General features: G+C 26.2%; 3 protein-coding genes across 3 annotated transcripts; 2 read left to right on the top strand and 1 right to left on the bottom strand.

Moving 5' to 3' along the window:
• Positions 1-610: 610 nt before the first annotated feature.
• Positions 611-9,907, top strand: PGO_124380 (hypothetical protein, conserved; the record flags this gene model as incomplete). Its single annotated transcript, XM_028689228.1, has 5 exons — positions 611-8,740; positions 8,984-9,079; positions 9,202-9,309; positions 9,483-9,557; positions 9,761-9,907. 5 exons carry the CDS (start codon positions 611-613, stop codon positions 9,905-9,907), a joined length of 8,556 nt encoding a protein of 2,851 aa, XP_028545029.1.
• Positions 9,908-12,122: 2,215 nt separating this feature from the next.
• PGO_124370 (Ser/Thr protein phosphatase family protein) lies at positions 12,123-16,409 on the top strand (the record flags this gene model as incomplete). Its single annotated transcript, XM_028689227.1, has 1 exon — positions 12,123-16,409. The coding sequence occupies one exon, from the start codon at positions 12,123-12,125 to the stop codon at positions 16,407-16,409; it is 4,287 nt and encodes a 1,428-aa protein (XP_028545028.1).
• A 1,622-nt stretch (positions 16,410-18,031) lies between these two features.
• On the bottom strand, positions 18,032-19,180 carry PGO_124360 (vacuolar ATP synthase subunit d; the record flags this gene model as incomplete). The annotated part of the gene is made up of 1 exon (XM_028689226.1): positions 18,032-19,180. One exon carries the CDS (start codon positions 19,178-19,180, stop codon positions 18,032-18,034), a length of 1,149 nt encoding a protein of 382 aa, XP_028545027.1.
• Between the last annotated feature and the right edge of the window lie 2,477 nt (positions 19,181-21,657).

Below are 21,657 nucleotides of genomic sequence, written 5' to 3'. Positions count from 1 at the left end.
GAAAAAGTTTTTTTTTTTTTTCTTTTTTTTTTTTTTCAATACCTTTTTGTTTGACACCTAAAAGATAACTTCCCATATTTTTTTCGTAATTCACATAGACACAAAAATGGCACTTTTTAAAATAGTAGATGATATAATAATATAAACTCATGCATTCATGTGTTTATAACACTTCATTTAACAAATTGTAACTTTCTGTATGTAATTTTTTTTCTACTTTGAATTTTTTTTTTTTTTTTTTTGGTAAATACAAATTTGTACATATATGTGATAGTCACACTGCTGATGTAATTGGTACTCATGGATGCGCATGAGAATGTAAATATGAGCGTAACCTTTTTTGTTAACCACAAGAATATCCATGTTGCAGTATGAATGTGCATAAATCAATAAAGCGGGGTGTGTGTGTGTCTGTGTGAATTGACTTTGATACTAAGTTTAGGATTTATGTATGATATAGCTTCTCCTTCCTTTTCTTTTTCTTTTTTTTTTTTTTTTCTTCCGTCTTTACCCACTCTTGAGATGAACAAAAAACTGAACCAATGAAGACCAAAAGAAACAAGGTCCAAAGTATGAAAATAGAAAATTACAGCATCTTGTAATTTACAAAATGGAAATTAAGAACAACAAAAGGAATAGAATACACAATGAAGACATTAAATTAAATAACAAATTACGACCGAATAATAATCATAAATATGATAATTTAAAAAAAAATATTCTTTACAACGAATCAAATGATAAAAAAAATACGGATAGTAATTCCAATGTTCTAAGTAATACATATGATAATATCTATGATGAAATTTCTTCCAATTATGAAGATAGTGTATATAAATCGAATGATGATTTAACAGAATTCTATTTATACAAAGAAATTAACAATCATAAGTATAACAATAATTTATATGATTTTTATTTGAGCAAATTTAATAGTAACCTGGAGGAGAAAAACAAGTTCAACGAATCCAATGTGAGCTTTATTAATAATTATTCAGGTGTAAAAAATAATCCAAATTGTAAAGTTCAAGATAATGGAGAAAGGGATGAAAATGAAAGAAATCAAAATTTAAATGAAAACAATAGGGAACAGAAGGACCGAATGAGGGAGGATTGCCAAGATGAGGGATCTAATAACTACGACTGTAAAGATGAACTTGTAGACTTATATGATAAAGAAAATAATAAAAAAAAAACTGAATTGAGAAAAAAATATAGTGATATTACGTTTGATTCGTCAGAAGAGATAATAAATGGTAGAACAAAAAGCGAACATGTAACAAAAAAGGCAGAAAAAATAAAAAGAAAAAAGGTAGAAGAAAATGATGAGAAAGAAAATGTATATAATATATATTTCAACACCTTGATAAAAAAATTTGATTACACCATTTCCTGTTATATGTTTAAGAAAACAAATGCTACACATATATACAGAAAAAAAATCTTAGTTTTAAAAAAACATTTTTTAATTATAAATAAATTTAAACAGAATATAAATAATATTTATAAAGTTATGCACCCAGATGTGTATGACATATCACATTCTAGATATGGAAATATTTACAAAAGTTCAAATAATATTTATAAATTTAGTATATATGCCAAAAGGCTAAGTAAAGATGACGCTAGTTCTGGTTCTGATAATAGTAATTTTTTTTCTTTAAAAAAAAAAAAGAAGAAAAAAAAAAATAATTATAAAATATCAAATGATGGATATCATTTCAACAATGAACATATTCGTTTAGCAAATCAAAATGTCAATGTTATTATCGAGTTAATAAACTTAATGAAAATTATTTCTACATATGGTTCTATAAAAAAGTACATGAAAATACTTTTTTTTAAATACAAAAAAAATGTATTTTTAAAGAATTATGAATTACACTATTCTTCTCCAAAATATTTTAATGTGCTGAAGAAATTCTACAAATCCATTTATGCCAATACTTATAATTATATATATGTAAATATATTAAAAATTAAAAATATAGAACAAATGAAGTATAACTATATATATGCCATAATCGATGTGGATAATTTTTTATATTACTACAAATATGAATATAATAGAGATATGTTTATACCTCTATACACGGACAGACAAAATAAGGTTATATTTTATTTTTATACAGACATGGATTTATACCTAGGATATATTATATTACAAAATTATGAAATTGAGAAACATATTGATTTTGATTTATACAAAAATGTCGAACTCAATAGCACACAGATTAAGACTGATTTCTTTTTAACAAAAAACAACAAATGTAGAAATACATCTATGTATAGTTCTACTTCATCTAACAAAACGGAGAAATTATTCAGCTCTTTCTGTAATAAAACTAGTGATGAAATTCCTAATGATATTTCTTTATTAAATCAAAAAAATATATTTTTTGATAAGAACTATTTTTTTGTAAGAAAATTATATAACGATCAAAAAAAAAATATCCAGAAAAGTAGTAGATATGAACCTGATTCGAATGATGATAATTTATATGTTCATATATTTATATATAAAAGTAAAAACAGATTTGAATACCTACTACCATCTCATAATACGACCAATGCGTTATGTAATGATGAGAATTTATCCATGACCTACAACAATTTTAATAATAATTACCAATTAATCAATTTGTTTTTAAATAATGTAAAAAGGACAATGCAAATAAAAAATAGATTTAATTATATTTTTGATAAAATAAATAGTATATTCGAATTTAAGAGTTTTCTAATTTCAATCATTTCAATTATTTATATTTTTTTTTGTTCCTACTATAAGAATTATATACATATCATAATATTGCTAACCGTTGGATTTATGACATACATAAATAATGAGAAGAATTATGATTTTTATAAAAACGTTTTATATGATTTTCCTATATTTTATTTATTCTTTCCTCATAAAATTTTGTGTAAAATATCCAAAAAATCGAACTTGTATCATTTACACACCTTTGTACATATTTTTATACTAAACAGATTTCCGTGCTTTTTTCAATATCTGTACAAATATTACAAATCTAAGTGTATATACTTTTTTGCATACACTCCTACATATATTGGGAAGTATTGCAACAATAATTTTTTAAGTAAAAGAAGTAATGAAAATAGCAGAAGTAGATTATCATTAGGAAAACTCTCTAAGATGAAAGGAAGTAATAGAAAGGGACTTGACAATGTATGCGACAAAAGTGTTGCAAAAAAAAGCACCAAGGGAAAGGATCGACAGACAATGATGGATCAATTACATACGCGTACTAATGTTAGTAACACAGTAGAGCACAGCAGAATTTGTAACACAAACAAAATCTGTGATATGCTTAGTAACAGTGATTCAGTAAACATTTCACCCAATACATGTAAAGATTCCCTTCTTGACACAAGGAAGATAAATTTGAAGAAGAAAAAAATAGATTCTAATTATAAGGAAATCAATTTAACCAGCAGAAATGTCTTTGATGAGAGTAACCACTGTGATAATGGAAATGGAAAATATGAGTTTGTGAGTGTATGTTGCAAAACAGAAGGGCCATATGTTGAAGATTTACCATATCGAGAAAATGAGGTAAAGAATGAGAAAAATCCAAAAATGGATAAAAATGTCGAAGTCACTGAAGAGGATATATATTCTGAACGCATCCCAAATTGTCAGAGTATCCAACAGATTGATGAACCTGAAAAGAACGAAAACAAGAACGACAAAATTTTGAAGAATCTTCGAAAGTATTTTAAAAACAAAAGTTCTATCTACGGGGAAACGAACAACAAAGAAGTAGGAAATAACAACGGAAGTAATAGATACAGAGATTGGAATAACACACTTTTGGAAGGAAATAGTTATTCTAAAGGTCCCCAAATCATTAGCAATAACAACGAGGGAATTAACGAAGACAATAATTTGTACAACAAAATATTAAAGCATAGCAAAATTTACCATGTGATTAATAATAATAAACAAAAGCTAATGGATTATTACAGTGTAGTAGGGGCGGGATATCAGAAATTTAGAAGCTCAGATGATATAACTTATTTTAATATGAATAATAAAAAGGATAAATTAAATACATGTACATTAAAAAATAACCCTTCTGATATTAACCCTGTGCTTGCAGGACATATAAAAAAGGGAGAAAGACAAATTTTTAGTGATAATGAAGATAACAAAAAAAAAAAAAAAATATATAATGGGAATTCATGTATTCGTAATACCTTGTCACATACAGAAGGAAAAAATCATTTTGACAAAAACAGTTCTTATATGTATAAATATAATTACAATCATTACGAAAAAGTTGAAAATTATTCAGCAAATTTGAGTATCAACGAAATTATGTTATTAGATTTAGAAATTAAAATTATGAATCATATGAAAAATAACTATTACGATTCAGCAGTAAAGGAACAGATTAGGAGGGTTCAGGATGATGTAAAAAATGGGAATAATATGGTTCATAGGGAAAATTGTACCAATAAAGAGTTTTGCTTTGAAATAAATAATGAAAAATATTGGTTTGATTTAAGTTTGTACGAAAATGGTAGATACTCTCATTTTCAGAAGCTTCGTGAAAATTTAGAAAGAAGCAACGTAAACCTATATCAGTATGACTATTTTCTCCCAGCTAATCATCATACTGTCATTCAGCATTCGATTTATCCCATGAACGAACAGTATTTTGTAGATAAAAATACAAAAACGAACAATAGAAAAGGTACTCAAGGACTTTACACAAATAATGACAGTGATACAAGGAACAGTATCAGTAAGGAAAGTGTCTTATGCAGCATTATTGAATATTTCCCAAGTTATTTTTACAATAAAGTAGAAATTATATACATTAATTTAATATTAATTTTTATGTATTTTTATTGCCTTTTTATAATTACCGTACATGGGGGATTAAACAATGATTTCCCCTTATTTTTTTATTTTTTAAATAAAAACAAAAAGAAAGGAAAAAGGGGTTCAAAACATAGGGAAGAAAAAAGAGAAAATTCTGAAAAGAATGAAGAATTAAATAAAGTGGAAATAAAAAAAAAATGTGAAGACAAAACGTACACATCCAATCTGTTATTTAAATCAAAGCGTATATTCAAGAATTGGAAACAGAAAAGAAAGTTGAATAAAAATAATATTAAAATTGATTTAAGCAAACATCTGTCATCAGATGCTTCTGATGATTTAAAGAATGAGAACCTGTCTGACCAAAATAAGGATTCATTATTGTGCAAAAGTAGAAAAAATGAAGAATATAAAGTAATAACGAATAAGAACATTTCTGGAATAAAGCAAGTGTTGACCACTGATCTGGGCCAAGATTACTACAGAATGCATTTGATGAATTGCAGAAATTCGAAAGAATTTAATTTAATGAATAAAAGGGAAAACCATCTTATAAATACATTAAATCCAAATTCTCAGCAAAAATTGAAAAAAAGAAATACTCCACTGATTAGCGGAAGTTACAATGATCAGCAGCAGTGTGTCCAAATATTAGGTAGTAATATTGAGGAAGAAATTCAAGTGAAAAAGGACAATGAAGAGGGTGTTATACGCAACAATTTCCATCAATTCGAGGTTAAAAATGGATTTAACTGGGAAAATAATGCATGTTCTCTTCTTCGAAGAAGACACAATAGTGTTAACATAAACAAGGGGAATACAAACAATAATGAAGAAAATAATTCAAGTATAGAAAACCCACAGCACTATTACAAGAATCATAACGAATGGTTTATGCCCTTCGAGAAAAGACCCTTTGAGGAAATGGAAATTGTCACACAGGAAGACGATCCCCAATTGATGAAAAATAAATTGTTTGTACCTAACAAAATTATGAAGTGTAAACCTTTTTCAATGAACGAATTAAAAGATCATTGTAAAAATAAATTAAGAGAATATAATATTATCTCTCAGGAGAATTATTCAATATATAAAGATCAACGTGATTTATCCTTTGAGAAAAGAGAAAATATAAATATAGTTGGAGAATCCAAAAAAAAAGCCATGAATATGTTTTTTGGAAAATTAAAAGATATAAAAGAAGAGAAACTTAGCCAAATTAAAAATATGTACAAATTTGAAAAAAATAATAATCGTATTAAGAAAGGATTTGATATAATTAAAAACAAAATTAATAGTGAAACTGGGAAGGATAGTTTCAGGATCAATAAGACTAATCTATGGAGTGATATAAAGAATAGGAAAAAAAAGAAATATTCACGAAATAGTGAAAACGAAATTGATATTTATAAACATACAGAAACATTCGATTTTCAAAATTCGCTTCCACCAGCATTTAACACAGACAGAGAAATATACAAAATGGATAATTCATTACAGGAAAAGGTTCAATCTGGTATAACCAAGGAAGAAATTTGTATGAGTAATTCCTTTTATGTAAAAAACCATCCGAATAATAAGCATAACATAGAGTATAGAAATTCCCGAATAAAAAATAATTTTTTGCACAAAAATTTTATTTCCAGCACATATACATATAAAGAAGGGAAACTCGAAAAAGAAAGAAATGAAGATTTCATGGATTTAAAATGTAATTCCAATTTTATGAATTATAATAAGTATGATATAGAATATATCAATTCTAGTATGAATGATGAGGAAACAAAAATATTTGCAAAAAATAATATACACAGAACATCGTTTAACTCGAAACGTAAAGAATTAAAAAATAAAATTATTTCATATGTAAGAAGGAAAACAAATAAGAAAAAGAATGAAAGTTATGAACTAACACCAATGATGTTGGTTGAGAAAGAGTTACTAAATGACCAAATATACGTTGGTGAAGAAAACAAATTGGTGAATTTAATAAATTATGAAGAAGATTTTTGTTCTAAGATAAATAATGAAACAGATTCTATAAATCAAGAAAAAGAAAAGAACATATCTTTTATAAAAAACAACGATGAACTTGTAAGTTTAAAGGAGAACAAGGAAAAAATTAGTGTAACCCCAAATCTTAGTAATAAACATAAGAATGTTGTAAATTCAAATACTTCATTATCCATTTCGAAGAGAATAATTAAAAGAAATCAAGATTATCTGAAGTTTTATAGAAATGGATATTTTAGCGAATACGACATACATAGAATTATAAGGTGTATGGAAAAAACGAAATTTATACATTCAGGCAAGATGTATAAAAATATAAAAAAGGCTAAAAAAAAAAAAAATGGGAAAATGAAGAATCAGTTTAATAGCAAAAACAACTGGTTATACCAACCAAAAAATGATAATGGAATTATGCTTGATGCATTTAACGAGTCTTCATTCACATGTATAAAGAATGAGACAGATAATATGCTAACTATTGAACAAATGAACGAAGTAACAAATGGTACACATAATGACCTTTTTAGTAAAAAAAAAAAAATTTTTTTTAGCATGAAAAAAAAATTTCTCAAATTTAAAAATAAAAATAACTTTTTTAAAGATAAAATAATAAAAATGGTTAATAAGAAAATTATCCATTTTGATAATGAATGTGACGACAAAGAAATATGTTTCAATAAAAATAATTTAATTGATATCCTTGATGAACAGGAAAAAAGTGCATCATCTATGTTTAAAAAAAATATGTTCTTTCGGAATACGTTGGAAATAAATAATTCTAATAATGCCCACAATTCTGCAGGTGAAAATAGTTATGATAACAATTCGTTAGACAATAATAAATCAGGAACGATTAAAAAAAAAGAGAGAGAACGGAATGATAGCTATTTTAAGGTTATTCGAAGCAAAATTAATATATTAAATTGTTCAAATCGCACATACGAAATGATAAATGAGAAAAAAAATACCACAGATCAGCAAGTTTGTCCAAATCAGATTGATAAGAAAGATAAAACTAATTCGCATTTATTTAATGAACAAGAAAATATAAATGTAAACACTTCTTCAACATTAAAACATTCGAGAAGTAGAGACAAGCGATTATGTAATAATAATAATAGTAATAAAGGTAGTTATGTTCACAACAATGGTTCACATATGGACCTGCATGAAATGAACAAGTATGTTAATCAAAACATTTTAAGAAAAAAAAAAGAAAGAGAAAAACACACAATAACTATGGTGATAAATGATTATAATAAATTTCTCCTAAAAAAAAAGAATTATTACAGTTGTCTGGAAAAAACAAACATTTATTTTAAGTTCTATTACAATTTTTTAATATTTGTAATTAATTATTTTTTAATTTTTACCATAACGTATATATATATGAACAATATATATAACCTGTTCCTATGTTCCAAACATTTGCATTTCAAAGCTAAGAAAAAGGAAAGAAAGAAGCACACAGATTTTAACAACATTGTCCGAATAATATATCATAAGAATGTTTTTTCTACAAATAACAATTCTATAAATATGAGTAAACATAAAAATATGTACTTGAAAAAAAATATATTCGCACAAATATTTGTTCAGAACAAAAGACAAGATATTAAGGCTAGTGAAAAACAAGATAAAAATGAGGAGGATGTTTCATCAGATAGTGAACAAATGAAAAAAACAAACATTCGAAATTACAATTTTAATCCTAGTAAATATCATGAAGAAATAAAGGATAAAAGAAATATACTCAGTTTATATAAAAGTGCCAAAAGCAATATTAAACTCTTTATGTCAAAGCATATGATTCTTAATCTTTATTTGGAAAAATTCCTAAATCTTTTCAATCATAAAAATTTTAACTTAACTAAGGTGAGTTTTCTTTTCATTTGTAAACATGAAAACTTTACATGATTAACCCTCTTTTGGAACACATAATGAGATTCTTTTTTTCCATATATGTATATTCTTATTCTTTTATATTTCATTCTATGTATTATTGGTCTTACGTACATTCATACTAAATATGTCCTATTTTAAATTTCCCTAATGGATTTATTATGTTGTTACAAATGTGAGTTCATTTCTATTGCATCGTTTCCCCCACTTTTACAGATTGTTATTTCACTTATGGGATATTTCTCCATTTTGTTGCTTCCAATAAAATTCCATCATTTGGTTATCATCAAATTGTTGCACATGTACTATAAGGTAATATTAAAAAAATGCATCCTAATTTAATGTACATCTACATCTTTTGTAAAATTGCATTTTTTTTTTTTTTTTTTTTTTTTTTTTTATTTTACATTTTATGGCATTTTAAAAATTTATAGGGATTCTCGAGAAGATATTACAAAAATATTGTTCTGAACAGTATATTGGAAAATATAAATAATGTGAAAATAAATTTGAAGCTCTATAAACCTATTTGTTCATTAAATGTAATTATTAAAAGTGGAGTAGTTATAGTACATATCTGAAATAATGTGTGCATGCTAATACATTTGTCCATAAATATATATCCATGGTCCTGTGATAACATGGATGAATGCAATCCCATATTGACTGTAAGACTATACATTTTTTTCTTTTTCTACCATTATGGGAATCGTAGGAAGAAGAATTTTGTGCGCTGATTGAAGAAATTAACAAAACATGCAATCAGAATTTAAATATATCACAATTTAAGGTAAGTGCTTTTTTTTTTTTTTTTTTTCTTTTTTTTTAAGTCTTCTACCAATTTAATGTAACATAAAAATGGCATAATGGTGTATGAATGGTACACTTTTTTAAATTCTAGAATAGACATGTATAGATTCCGCACACCCCCAAAAGAAGAGATCCATATATTAACAATAAATTTACACCTGTTTGCAATGCTACTTTTTGCAGGATATTAAGGATGAATATGACTTGGCAAATATCATTATGACAAATTTAAACGAATTTTCAGAGGTTAAAAAAATAATAAGACAGGAGTGGAACGTTAACTTGTTAAATAATTCACCAAATGATAATACGAATGTCGTTAATGCTTGATGCAACACTTACGAATGTTCAAAATTGGGCTTGTGCGAGTAAAAATTTTAAAAATATACTTTCTTTTTAAAAATTATTAATTATCCTTTTTAATTTTTTATGTTTAACCTTTTATGTTTTTTGTTTTTTTACATTTTGTGCTTTAAGTACTTGTTTGAATAGCTGAAGCGTACTGCGGTTCATTTGAATATTTTATTTTCCTTCTTTTCCGTTCCTACTTTAAAAATACATTTTTGTGTGAAAGTCATTTGATTTGATTCATTTCTCCAGTGTATGTATACATATAATATATACACATATTGGTATATATGTACATGCGCACATATATGCAATAACCCCCAACTATATGTATATTTTTGCATGGCACATTTTTTGTCACATGAGCAAGCCCCTTTTCAGTGTATTTATCATTTTACTATAGCATATTTTTTGTAATTTTTATTTATCAACCAATCCTCAAAATATTTGTAGATTTTATTAACTATTTTAAAGTAAAATTTTTTTTTTTTTTTTTTGGAAGCTACATCAATATTTTCCACACGTGGTTACACCATCTGCTCCATTTTTTAATATTACTTGAAAAGGTTTACTTAATTCAAAAAGTAAAAATAAAAAAAAAAAAAAGGGAGTTCAATTGATGCTTAATTCTTTTTTTAATTTTTTTTTCATAACAGTGGAAACCATGGTTATAACAAGAGAATCTATAAAATTTTGAAAGGACGAACTACTTAATTGTGAACGATTTGTACGTTTTAAAAATTAAGTGTTAATTGTTAAATTTTGTATTAAGTCTAGTGTTAAATTGTGTGTTATTTTTTTTCCTAACTTGTGCGCTAAACTGTGTATTAAATTGTTTACTAAATTGTTTTTTAAGTTCTAACTAAAATGTGTATTAAAAATTATGTTCTAAGTGAAAAGTTATAAAAAAGCACATAACATTAAACGTGTAATGTGGAGTATAATGTTACATAGCATGCGCAGAAAATTTAAATGGAGAAAAAAAAAAAAAAAAAAAAAAAAAAAAAAAAAAAATTATATCAAATAAAGAAGAATGAGGCTTGTGAGACTTTAACGTATAAAATTATATATTATTTTTAATCCCCCAAACTTTTCTTTTAATATTTTTGTTTATTTTATTTTACTTTATTTTATTTCACGTTCTTTTTTTTTTTTTTTTTTGGCCCTTTTTTCATCATAAATAAAGAGTACAAAGAATAAAATAAACCCAATAACATGTAATGATATACATCTATAACACTGTTGCATAATTAAAACCTTGAAGAAAAAGCAATAAAAAAAAAAAAAAACATATAAACTTTGTATAAATACATACAAGAATAAAAATTAGCTTAAAAAAAGTTAATGAAGAGGAAAAAATAAAACTTCCTTTTGTTTTGGAAATATTCTACAAATTTAATGTTGTACATGTATATATATATATATATATCACTTTATGCAACATATACCCTTACATAATTTTTTCCCATATTTATTATTATATATACAATATTAAAACGCATTATTAAGTACATATATTTTTACGAGTTTCTTCACTTCATAGCCTCCAATCCATTTCACCATAACATACACTTTTGCTTCTACAAATTATTTGTATACATATATAACATTATGTTTTTACACACCTATCTGTTGTCACCTTCAGTGATTTTCTTGAAAGAAGGAACATAACTATATGCTCCATTTTAAGTCATATTTGTTTTAATAAAATAAAAATTCTTTATTCCCTCGCATTCCTTTTTTTTTTTTTTTTAAACTATTTTGAATTTGATAAAGTTGCAATAATATAATTCTTACATACTTGTATACAACACTTGTTAATAATTGAAAAATTTGAATCATTATAGATATTTTTGAAGCACTAAATATGTTTGTATTATATGTAGAGGGGCAGGAAAAAGAAAAAAAAAAAATCGTGTACTCTTTTTGCACTTGTTATGTATAACTAAATATATAAACATATTTGGAACACATATGAAATTACATCCATATAAATAAACGCACGAATACAACCACCTACTTCTAAGACAATTGCGTTAACACGGCAACTAATACACACATTTGTGCTTTAATTTAAATTTCAAATCAGTGATTTCTTCCTTTTTTGTTGTGATTTTCTTTTGCATTTGTTTGTGTGGATTTTTCTTTTTTTTTTTTTTTTTTTTTTGTTTCATATTTTCAATTAAATGGAATTGTAATGAATATAACAAAATATGTTTTGATTATTCTTTCTTTTATTCTCCTAAAGTACATCTCAAGGAAGGCACTTATCAGCTATGAAAATGTTTTATTAAATAATATTTTAAAGGGGCCCGTGTTAGGGAGAATTATTAAAGAGGACAATGAAAGGAATGCAAAAAGTGAAAAAGATAAAGAAGAAGAGAGAGAATATGAAGAATATTTACGAAATAAGGGATCAAACGAATTTGAAAAAGTCAAATACAAATATATGGACTATGTGAATTTTACTATTCATAAGAGCACAAAAACGTGTAAACATTTGTTAAATGAGTTCCTAGTTTTCTTAGGTTCTCAGTATAGTACAGAAGAAAAATTAGTGTTTCATGTAAAATTAATTGATATTTTATCCCTATTATTTGTTCATTACAAGGATAATTTAAGCAGTTTTGACCATGCTATAAATAGCTTTCAAGATAGAAACAAATTAATGAATTCTATCGAAAATGAATATTTTAGAGAATTTATTGATGAAAGAGACAATTATATTTTTGAGGTAAAAAATTTGTACTACAACATTAATAATAAGGATGAAGAAAAAGAAAAAGTATTAAATAAAAAAAAACAAATATATGAAATATTTTTACAAAATTGGAAAAATGATGGATATCGATTCTACAGCGTGAATAACAAAAAAAAAGCATATATACCAAAAAAAATAGATCATAAGAAAAAAAAAAAAAATGAAAATCATATTATTTTGCAATGTCGAAATTTGGTATCTAGTCCACAAGGTTTAGTGGATAGTACCACCACCCCTGACGGAGGAAAAGTCCTTAAGGAAGAAGTGAATTCAAATGAAAAACAAAATGATGACTATAATTCCAAAATGTTGTCTCACGTAGAAGAAGATGTGCAGGAAGAAACGCGCCAAGAGGTGGAAGAAAGAACAGAACATGTAAATAAACTACATACAATAACAGAACAGAAACAGTCATTAGAGAAAAATGTTAATGATGAAATGAGTCCAAATGAGAAAAAAAAACATGGAAATAGTGCTCAATCGAGGTCCCATGTGCAAGACGATGTAGAGGAAGAAACTCTCGAAGAGGTAGGAGAAAGAACAGAAGATGTAAATGAATTCAGTACAATAACAGAACAGAAAGAGTCACAAGAAGATAATTCTAATGATGAATCGATAAAATCAATGGAATTTTATAATCAGGAATCTTTTGAGGATGGATCATCAAATTATGAATCCTTATTGGAAAGTTACAATAATCAAATATGCCATTCTCCTCAAAACCAACAAGGAAGGTTTTTTCAAAATAAAACTTACAGAAATGGAATACCTGGTGTTACGTACAAAATGAGAAAAGATTTCTTTTTAAGTGGAAATTCATTTAATGTAATATCTTTGATTAATGCCATAACATCTAACCATGACAATGCAGTAGTTACTAAATTACATGAAGGATTAAAAAGGCTAGGAATAACAACATTTGACCATCTAGTTCGATATACCAACATTATAGGAATATTTTTCTCGTATGACATTTTTGATGAATTATATTTACAAATTAAATTAGTGAAGGAATATTTAGGACTTATAAAAAAGAAAGAAAATGAATTTTCTATAGTCGAAAAAATAGAAAAGAAAAAGAAGAAAAAAAAAATTTATGGAGCGTACAAAATGAATGATGATGAAATATTTGTACCACCAAACTGTTTAAGTGCATATTGTAAATTAAAATCAGTATGGATGCGAAATAGAAACACAACAGTGAAAATTGAAAGAAGTAATAGTAATGGTATGAATTTTATGATGCTAGGAGATATTGGCCAAGGGTTTGAAGAGGAAAAAGATTTTGATGCACAGAATATGTTAAATTTAATGGGGTTTAATGAATTAAAAAGTACAGTTCAAACTATGAAAGAATGGCATTTTAAGAATAACGCAGATTTTATTATAAATTTAGGAGACAATATACCTAATGATGGTGCTATGAATTATTTGGAAAATTTCGAATGGCATAATTTAATGAAAGAATTATTTGTTTTCAAAAAAAGGAGCGAAGAGGAAATTAACAATGTTTTAGGACATAATCCAATTACCAAACAAAGTATAACTGAATTCTATAATGAAAGGATGAAAGAATTAAAGGATGATTATAATAATAGACAAGCAGAAGAGAAAAAAAAGAAAAAAAACAAAAAAAAGTTAACAATGGAAAATGATAAAAAGGGAAAAGGAAAAAAGGAAAATGATACTGAGACATTTAATAACGAAACAGATTTTAGTGATTACGATCATGATCGTAAAAAGTTATACCAGTTTGATGAGGAAAAGGAGTCTGATGAAAATTTTGAAGCCATTCCATTTTATTCCATTTTAGGAGAAAAAGACTATTTTTTCTTTCCAAGTGAACAAATACAAGAACATTACTCAAATAGAATTCCAGGATATTTTATGCCAAATAATTACTATTGTGTAAACTATGATTTTATATATAAAAATGTAGGTTATAAAGAAATTATTAACGAAGAAAAATTTAGAGCGTCTTTTATCTTTATTGATACCTGGTCCCTAATGGTAGGATTTCCTATCATAAGAAATTATCGATCATTTCGTGAACAATTTAATTGGTTAAGTAAAACATTATACGAAAGTGCACAGAAAAGTGATTGGATTTTTGTTATTGGGCATCATCCACTAATTTCAAGTGGCAGACGTGCTGATAATTATTCCTATGAGGAACATTCCTTTCATGATATTTTAAGAGATTTCCTTTTCAATTATAATGTAGATGGTTATTTTAGCTCTCATGACCATTTAATGGAATATATTAAATTTGGAAATATAGATTTATTTATTAATGGTTCATCTTCTAGAGTTCTTTTTGATAACTCAAATATGGGTAGGGGATATTTTGGAAAGGTCATCGGAAATTTGTACCCTGTTACATGCTACATTTTAAAAACTATACACAGAGGATTAAAACCGAAAGGATGCAATGTGAATAGATATTCGAAATGGTCTAACAAATCAGATATTGGATTTAGTGTCCATAAACTGACAAAAGATGAGTTTATAACTGAATTTATTAATGGCAGAAACGGAAAACCACTTAGCCATAAGATTGTATTAAAAAACAAAAAACATGAAAGAAAAAAATTTTACGATTTAGATGCTTATGCGGATGATAGAATTGGTGAATTAGAAAAAAAAATAAAAGAATTTGCTTTAAAAAATCCAGATTTGATAAAATATAAAGTTGAAGAATTTAATGAAAATGTCACTAAACTGAATTTAATTATGAAGACATTAAAAAAAAAAGAAGAAAGGGAAAATTTTAACGAATTACTTTATCTAAATAACTTAATTTTTGATGTTTCTCAACACCTTTCTAAAATGAGCTCAAAAAAATTAAGAGGCATGCAAGTACTCGCGGAAAAATATAATATTTTTTTTAATAGAGAACTTAACAACCATATTACCATGGCACTAGAAAAAGCTGTACAACTTGAAAATAGTAAATTATGTGATCAAAGTGAACAAATAGATGAAGAAGAAGCTGAAAGAAGATTGAAAATAAAAGAAGAAAAACTTAATGAGGAAAAAAAGTCCTTAGAATTAATAGAATCCTTGGGATATAATCCGGAACAGTTTTTAGAAAAATACGATAATATGACCTTAGAAGAGAAGGATCTTTTACAAGAGAAAGTTGGCAAAGATGTAAATCTCCCCGAGTACATTAATAGAATTAGGATCTCTGTGGCGAAGAAAAATATGAGTGAAAGTGAGTTGGAAGCCCTACAGGAAAAGGTAGACTCTGAGGAAAGAGGATATACTGAGGGGGGAAAAGAAGAGCAAGAAGAAATTTGCGAAGTTAGTGATCAGGAAAATGGTGAGGAAGATAGAGATGAAGAAATTGACGAAATACCACTAGTAAAAGATGTGAATAAAACTTATCAAAATTTGGCATTTAAGGAAAAGGAATTATCAGAACAGAACTATATTTTGCTAATGCTAAGTTCCTTGAGAATTTATGATGAAACGAAATATTCCATTAATATGGATACAAAAAAAGAAGTTATAAAATCCATTGCCTCTTCCAATTTTTTATATAATATAGAAAAGCATAAAACATTTTTTCAGTTATGCATTGAGTTGGCACCTGACATTAAAAGAATTATTAGTAACTTTGGGGGAGTAGGGTGTAGATTACCATTTTTCAATCTAATGAATAAACTGTACGATGAAATAATGAAGTTAAAGGATGGACTTGATCGAATTGCAAAATGATCGTTTAACCTATTATTTCCACGGTTATTATTGTTGTTGTGATTGCTAATGCTTATTACCACTGTCACTATTTATTTTGTGTTTTATTGTTTATAATTTAATGTTTGTACAAAAAAAAAAAAAAAAAAAAAAAAAAATTAAAAAAATAATAAAATAATAAAATAATAAAACTTAATTTTTTTAAATTTTCTTCGCGAAAAATGGTTTATTCATTATTTTATTAAATTGACATGTTAAATTTATCTGCCGCGCACACGTAACATGTTCAAATTGTTTTAAGTTCTTCATCGTATTCATAAGTATTCCCCATTGATATTGATGATAAACGGTTTTTATTTATTTATTTTTTCTACATACACACAACATTTATTATGAAGTATGAAGAGGCTTTTCTCCATTTCTCGAAGCACCCACATTTTTTTCTTATTTGTATCCTTTTTTTTTTTAATTAACTTTACGCACTTTTTAAACGTAAATATTTTGATATATATACGCTTCTACATGAAAGCGTTTGTTATTTTATTCAAAGCCTTTCTGGAATACTTTTAAAAAGCCTGTAAACAATTTTAATTATCTGCTTAAAACGGATGAACATAAAAAAAAAAATACTTATATGAACATAAAAGTCCAAGTCTCAAATATGTCAAAAATAACAAATGAGCAAGCAACAATGGGAGAAATCTATTTCACCACACTAAAATAATACTAGGGAAGGCTGGTGTTACTTTAAGGTGTTCCTTTAACCAAGGAATGGGGAGATGGAATTACCCGAACTTTTAGAAGTAGGAAAATACAGTCTTATTATGTTATTAAATCTATTCATAAACGCACCCATACGTGAATATGTTCATATACATAATGTTCCACACACACATGCATGCGAAACTGCTCTTCCCCTTCATGTCTCGTTCGCGAATTTGCATAATTTAAAGCACTCGGCTTCACAGTATTTTTTTGAATTCATTTTTATTCACACGAATAACAAGGGGGGAGGGGGGGCAGAGCTGTTATAAAAAATGGGGTTATATGGTGGTAATTAAAAAAAATATGCCTTTTTATTTTTTATTCATATGGTATTTGATACCTAAGATATGTGGCCATGATAAAGCTGTGTGAACACATTCAAATTTAATGAAATATGTATACAGGAAAAAATAACAAAAAAAAAAAAAGAAAAGAAAAGAAAAATAAGAAGAAAATAAAAAAAAAAAAAAAAAAAAAAGAAGAAGAAGAACAATAATACTAATAAATAAAATAACACAATGTAAGGCTACTTCGAGTTCGCATATACCCGCATAAAATAAATTGGCATAAATTGACACATTCATCATATAGAATAAAATGGGATATGTTCATAAATAATAACGGCTTTGACGTTAAAGTTATAATATGTTGTTTAGGATAATTAGCTTTTAAATTAATACTTAAAAAAAAAAAAAAAAATTGAATAAACAAAATTTAGAACAAAAATTTACGTAGTTGCGCATAATAGACATTGGCAGTAGCACACATCAGTCTGTATGCATGTGTACCTTATTATTACCATTTTACCATTCCTCATTTCTCAAGCACTGTTAAGTAGACATCTCTGTAAGGATGGATTCCTACATTTCATGGGGATACTAAATAAGTGGTTCAAATATAGGAATAATACTATCGATGCAATCTTTTCTATTCATCAAAATCATATCGGAAATCCAAACAATATTTCTAATTTCTTGTTCTTTTAATTTTACCCAAGCATAAAATATACCAAAATGACAATGTTGTTCAAATGCTGTCTCACACAATTTCACAAGCTTAACATATAACAAATCTTCTAATGATTTAATCTTATGATTAACTATTTTATTTTCATGAACATTTTCATTTTTGCTGTAAAATTGTTTGCATTCTTCATACAAATTATAGTAAATTGGGTAATTTTCCAATGCTGCTTGAACTGTTTCATTATTCCAACACTTTCTAATTCTATCTGTTCCTTCTGGGTATAAATAGCCAAAACAAGGAAACATATCATTTCTATCTTTTTGTAATTCCAAGCTTAGACTAGAATTTATTGTATTCAATGTCACCGATAAAACTCTAAAATCTGCAACACATTTTAATATGTGACCCATAACTTCCTCTGTTTTTCCTCCTAATTTTCTTATAAAATCATAAAAATCCTCTAGCCAAGCCTTTTTTAAAGTATTTCTTAAAATTTCTATATCCATTTCATTAAGTATTGTTGATACATTATTTTTCTCATTCGGTGCATTTGATGATATGTATTTGTCAAAGTAAATACCTATTGGTGTTTCAATTAATAAAACTTTTAAAACATCATCATGAGAATTCTGAACATCCATAGAGGTAATGGCTTTCATTTGTGGAAAATATCCTAGTGGATCAACGCGTGACAATAATTCTTCTGCTGGTTTTTTATTTAAGGTACCCTGTATTAAACTTATAACATTGTCAATCATTTTTTCTTTTGCAATGTAATCTAGAAAAGTTCTCAGCGGTTCTTCCGCTTGTGCTTTTATATAATTGAATTCGTGAGCCATTTTTTCTTTACATTTTTGTGCAATAGTTGTGACTGCAATGGGTGAAGGTTCATCCATCATAAATGAACCATAGTCTGTATCCTCTAAAACTGATTTCAAATCTTCGAGAGTATCAGCTTCCGTGAGTTTTTTATATTCTTCTGGGGTTAAAAAGCTGCTGCGAAATCCCCGCAACAGGGCTTCTAGATAACCATTTTTCGAGTTATATAGACATACTTCCATCCTTAAGGATTATTAAAAAATCATACGCGAATGTATGTATATATATACAGCTGCATGGGCATATAGGACAATATACTTATTTACTTATTTACAAAGCTTTATAAATTCACATATATATTTTTCTTTTGCTTCATATGATAAGTCAACGAACTTCATACTACATAAGCATATTGTGTACGTATAAATAAAAAAAGCTCAAAAAATCATCCAAGAATTGTTATACATGCACACATTATTAGATGTACATATTAACAATATATAGATCAATGTTGTTGTCTTTTTATTAACTGCTGTACTTTATTTATACTTATGACCGGCTAATTCCGCGATGTTCATTTAAGGTGAAAATATTTCCCAGCTTGGGTGAAAAATGTTCAAATGCAATAATATTATGCGACAAATGCTATGTGTGCATGGCCTTTTAGTCAGTACAATTCTTAAAAATATAATAAAATCAACTTTAACACAAAGAGTTAGCTGACATTTGTTAATATTTCATACAATTCTTAAAAGCTCTTTTTTTTTTTTTTTTTTTTTTGTGTGCGTGTGTGCAAAAAAAAAAAAAAAAAAAAAATATAAATATATAGAAAAATTTTTTTTTTTTGCCTGCTCAGGGAAATTTGAAAAAACCAAAATTGAAGTATTTTGTTTATATGTAAAATTAGAGTTTATTCAAATGATTCATATCTTTTTGAATTCTCTGGTGGATTGATATAAAGTTCATATATATACAAAATAAAATCTATGTGTGTTTTAAAGTTTTATCTATTATATATATAATAATGTAGCATATTTTTGCCAGTAGGTTTTTTTTTTTTTTTTTTTTTTTTTTTTCCTTTCTCACATATCATGTTTTTTTTCACTAACAATGAGTAAAAATTTTTATACTTCTCTCTTTCTCCAAAATATTATGAAAGATCGAATGATTTATATTTACATATTTACGCATATATATGTAAGTAAAAAAAAAGGTAAAAATGAATGCATTTATGGCAAAAGCCGTTTCCCCCTCCACATACATTTCTTATACATGACACAATTCTCAGCACTGATTATATATTCATACTTTGTAAGAACAAAAAATTCTTTGTAATAATTTTATATATGCTTTTTTTTTTTTTTTTTTTTTTTTTTTAACATATAAAAAAAACGTTAAGGTAAAAATTAAATTATTTTAATTTTTTTTTTTTTTATACTTTGAGTATTAAAACAAAAAAGAAAAAATTAACTTATAGACGATTTTTTTGGCCTTTTTTTTTTTTTTTTTTTTTTTCCATGCATGCTAATAATAATTTACGCATATAATATATGTATACATATTTAATTACGCGAAAGCGTAAGAGTAAAAACCATTACCTCATGGGAAACAAATGTTAAGAAAATTTTAACCTTCTTAATTTCTTCAAATTTTTTTCACTTAAAAAGCTCCACTTTCCATGTTTGACCCTTTACAACATGCTTTTTAATTATGAAAAAATAATGTTAGCAATTTATGCCACAGTGTTTGTTCCTATGCAAATACAAAAAGTGCAGTATTAAAGACGATGCTCATTATAGAGAAAATGTTATCTTGCATTTCTTCCAGAGGCCTTTCGTGTTTTCCTATATTTAACTATTTCCTTATCGTTACAGAAGGTTTTTATATTTATTCATCATTTGTTTGTTCTTACTCAGTTGACAATGAGTCCCATTTTTAGTGTTAAGGTTAAAGGGAGTAGAAGAAATATAAAAACTTCAACAAGTTTTACAAATGCTTTAAACCCATGAAAACACAAAATTGCTTTAACAAGAGAAAATAATTGGGATGTGTAGACAAATATAAAAGCACACATGAATAAATAATTGTTTTTACAAGCTTAATTATCACGTACATACTGTTAAAATCCAGAATGTTTTAAATAGTTTTTTTTTTTTTTTTTTTTTAATTTTTTGATTCTTCTATATTTCACCTTTTACACACGTTAAAACGTAAATGGGAACTGAAAACATACTTTTTGTGGATCAAATGAATGAATGCTCTTCACCAATACAAAAACATTGTTAAAGGTATTATTTAAGGGTTAATTATTTCACATGAAAAATAATATATGAAAAGGTATAGGAAAAAATAGCAGTAAGTATTCCCCTACTATTTCACCCTATTTTTTAGGGATAAAAATAAAGTTTGCTTTGATTTTCCACATTACTTTATTTAAGACATCCGTAGATTTCTCTTAAGTATCATTACAAAACAATGATATAAGAGTAGTGATTTAAGACAAAAATATTTATTAAAAATCTCTATACACTTGTGTTCCTTTTAGCTAAGAAAGCAAAACATTTTCATGTTTTAATGTATTTCCTCATTTAATAAAGGAAGTTTTAATTTTATTTCGTACTTTGATTCATTTACGGAAAAGAAATATTTTTATTTTTGCTAGAGTTAAGTATGCATGGGAATTCGGAGAAAAATTAATACGTAAAATGAGTTAATACTA

Source organism: Plasmodium gonderi (assembly GCF_002157705.1).
Source record: "Plasmodium gonderi DNA, contig: Chr12, whole genome shotgun sequence".
Lineage (NCBI taxonomy): Eukaryota > Apicomplexa > Aconoidasida > Haemosporida > Plasmodiidae > Plasmodium > Plasmodium gonderi.
Note: the sequence above shows the minus strand (reverse complement) of the source record. Positions and strands in the feature narration are given on the sequence as shown.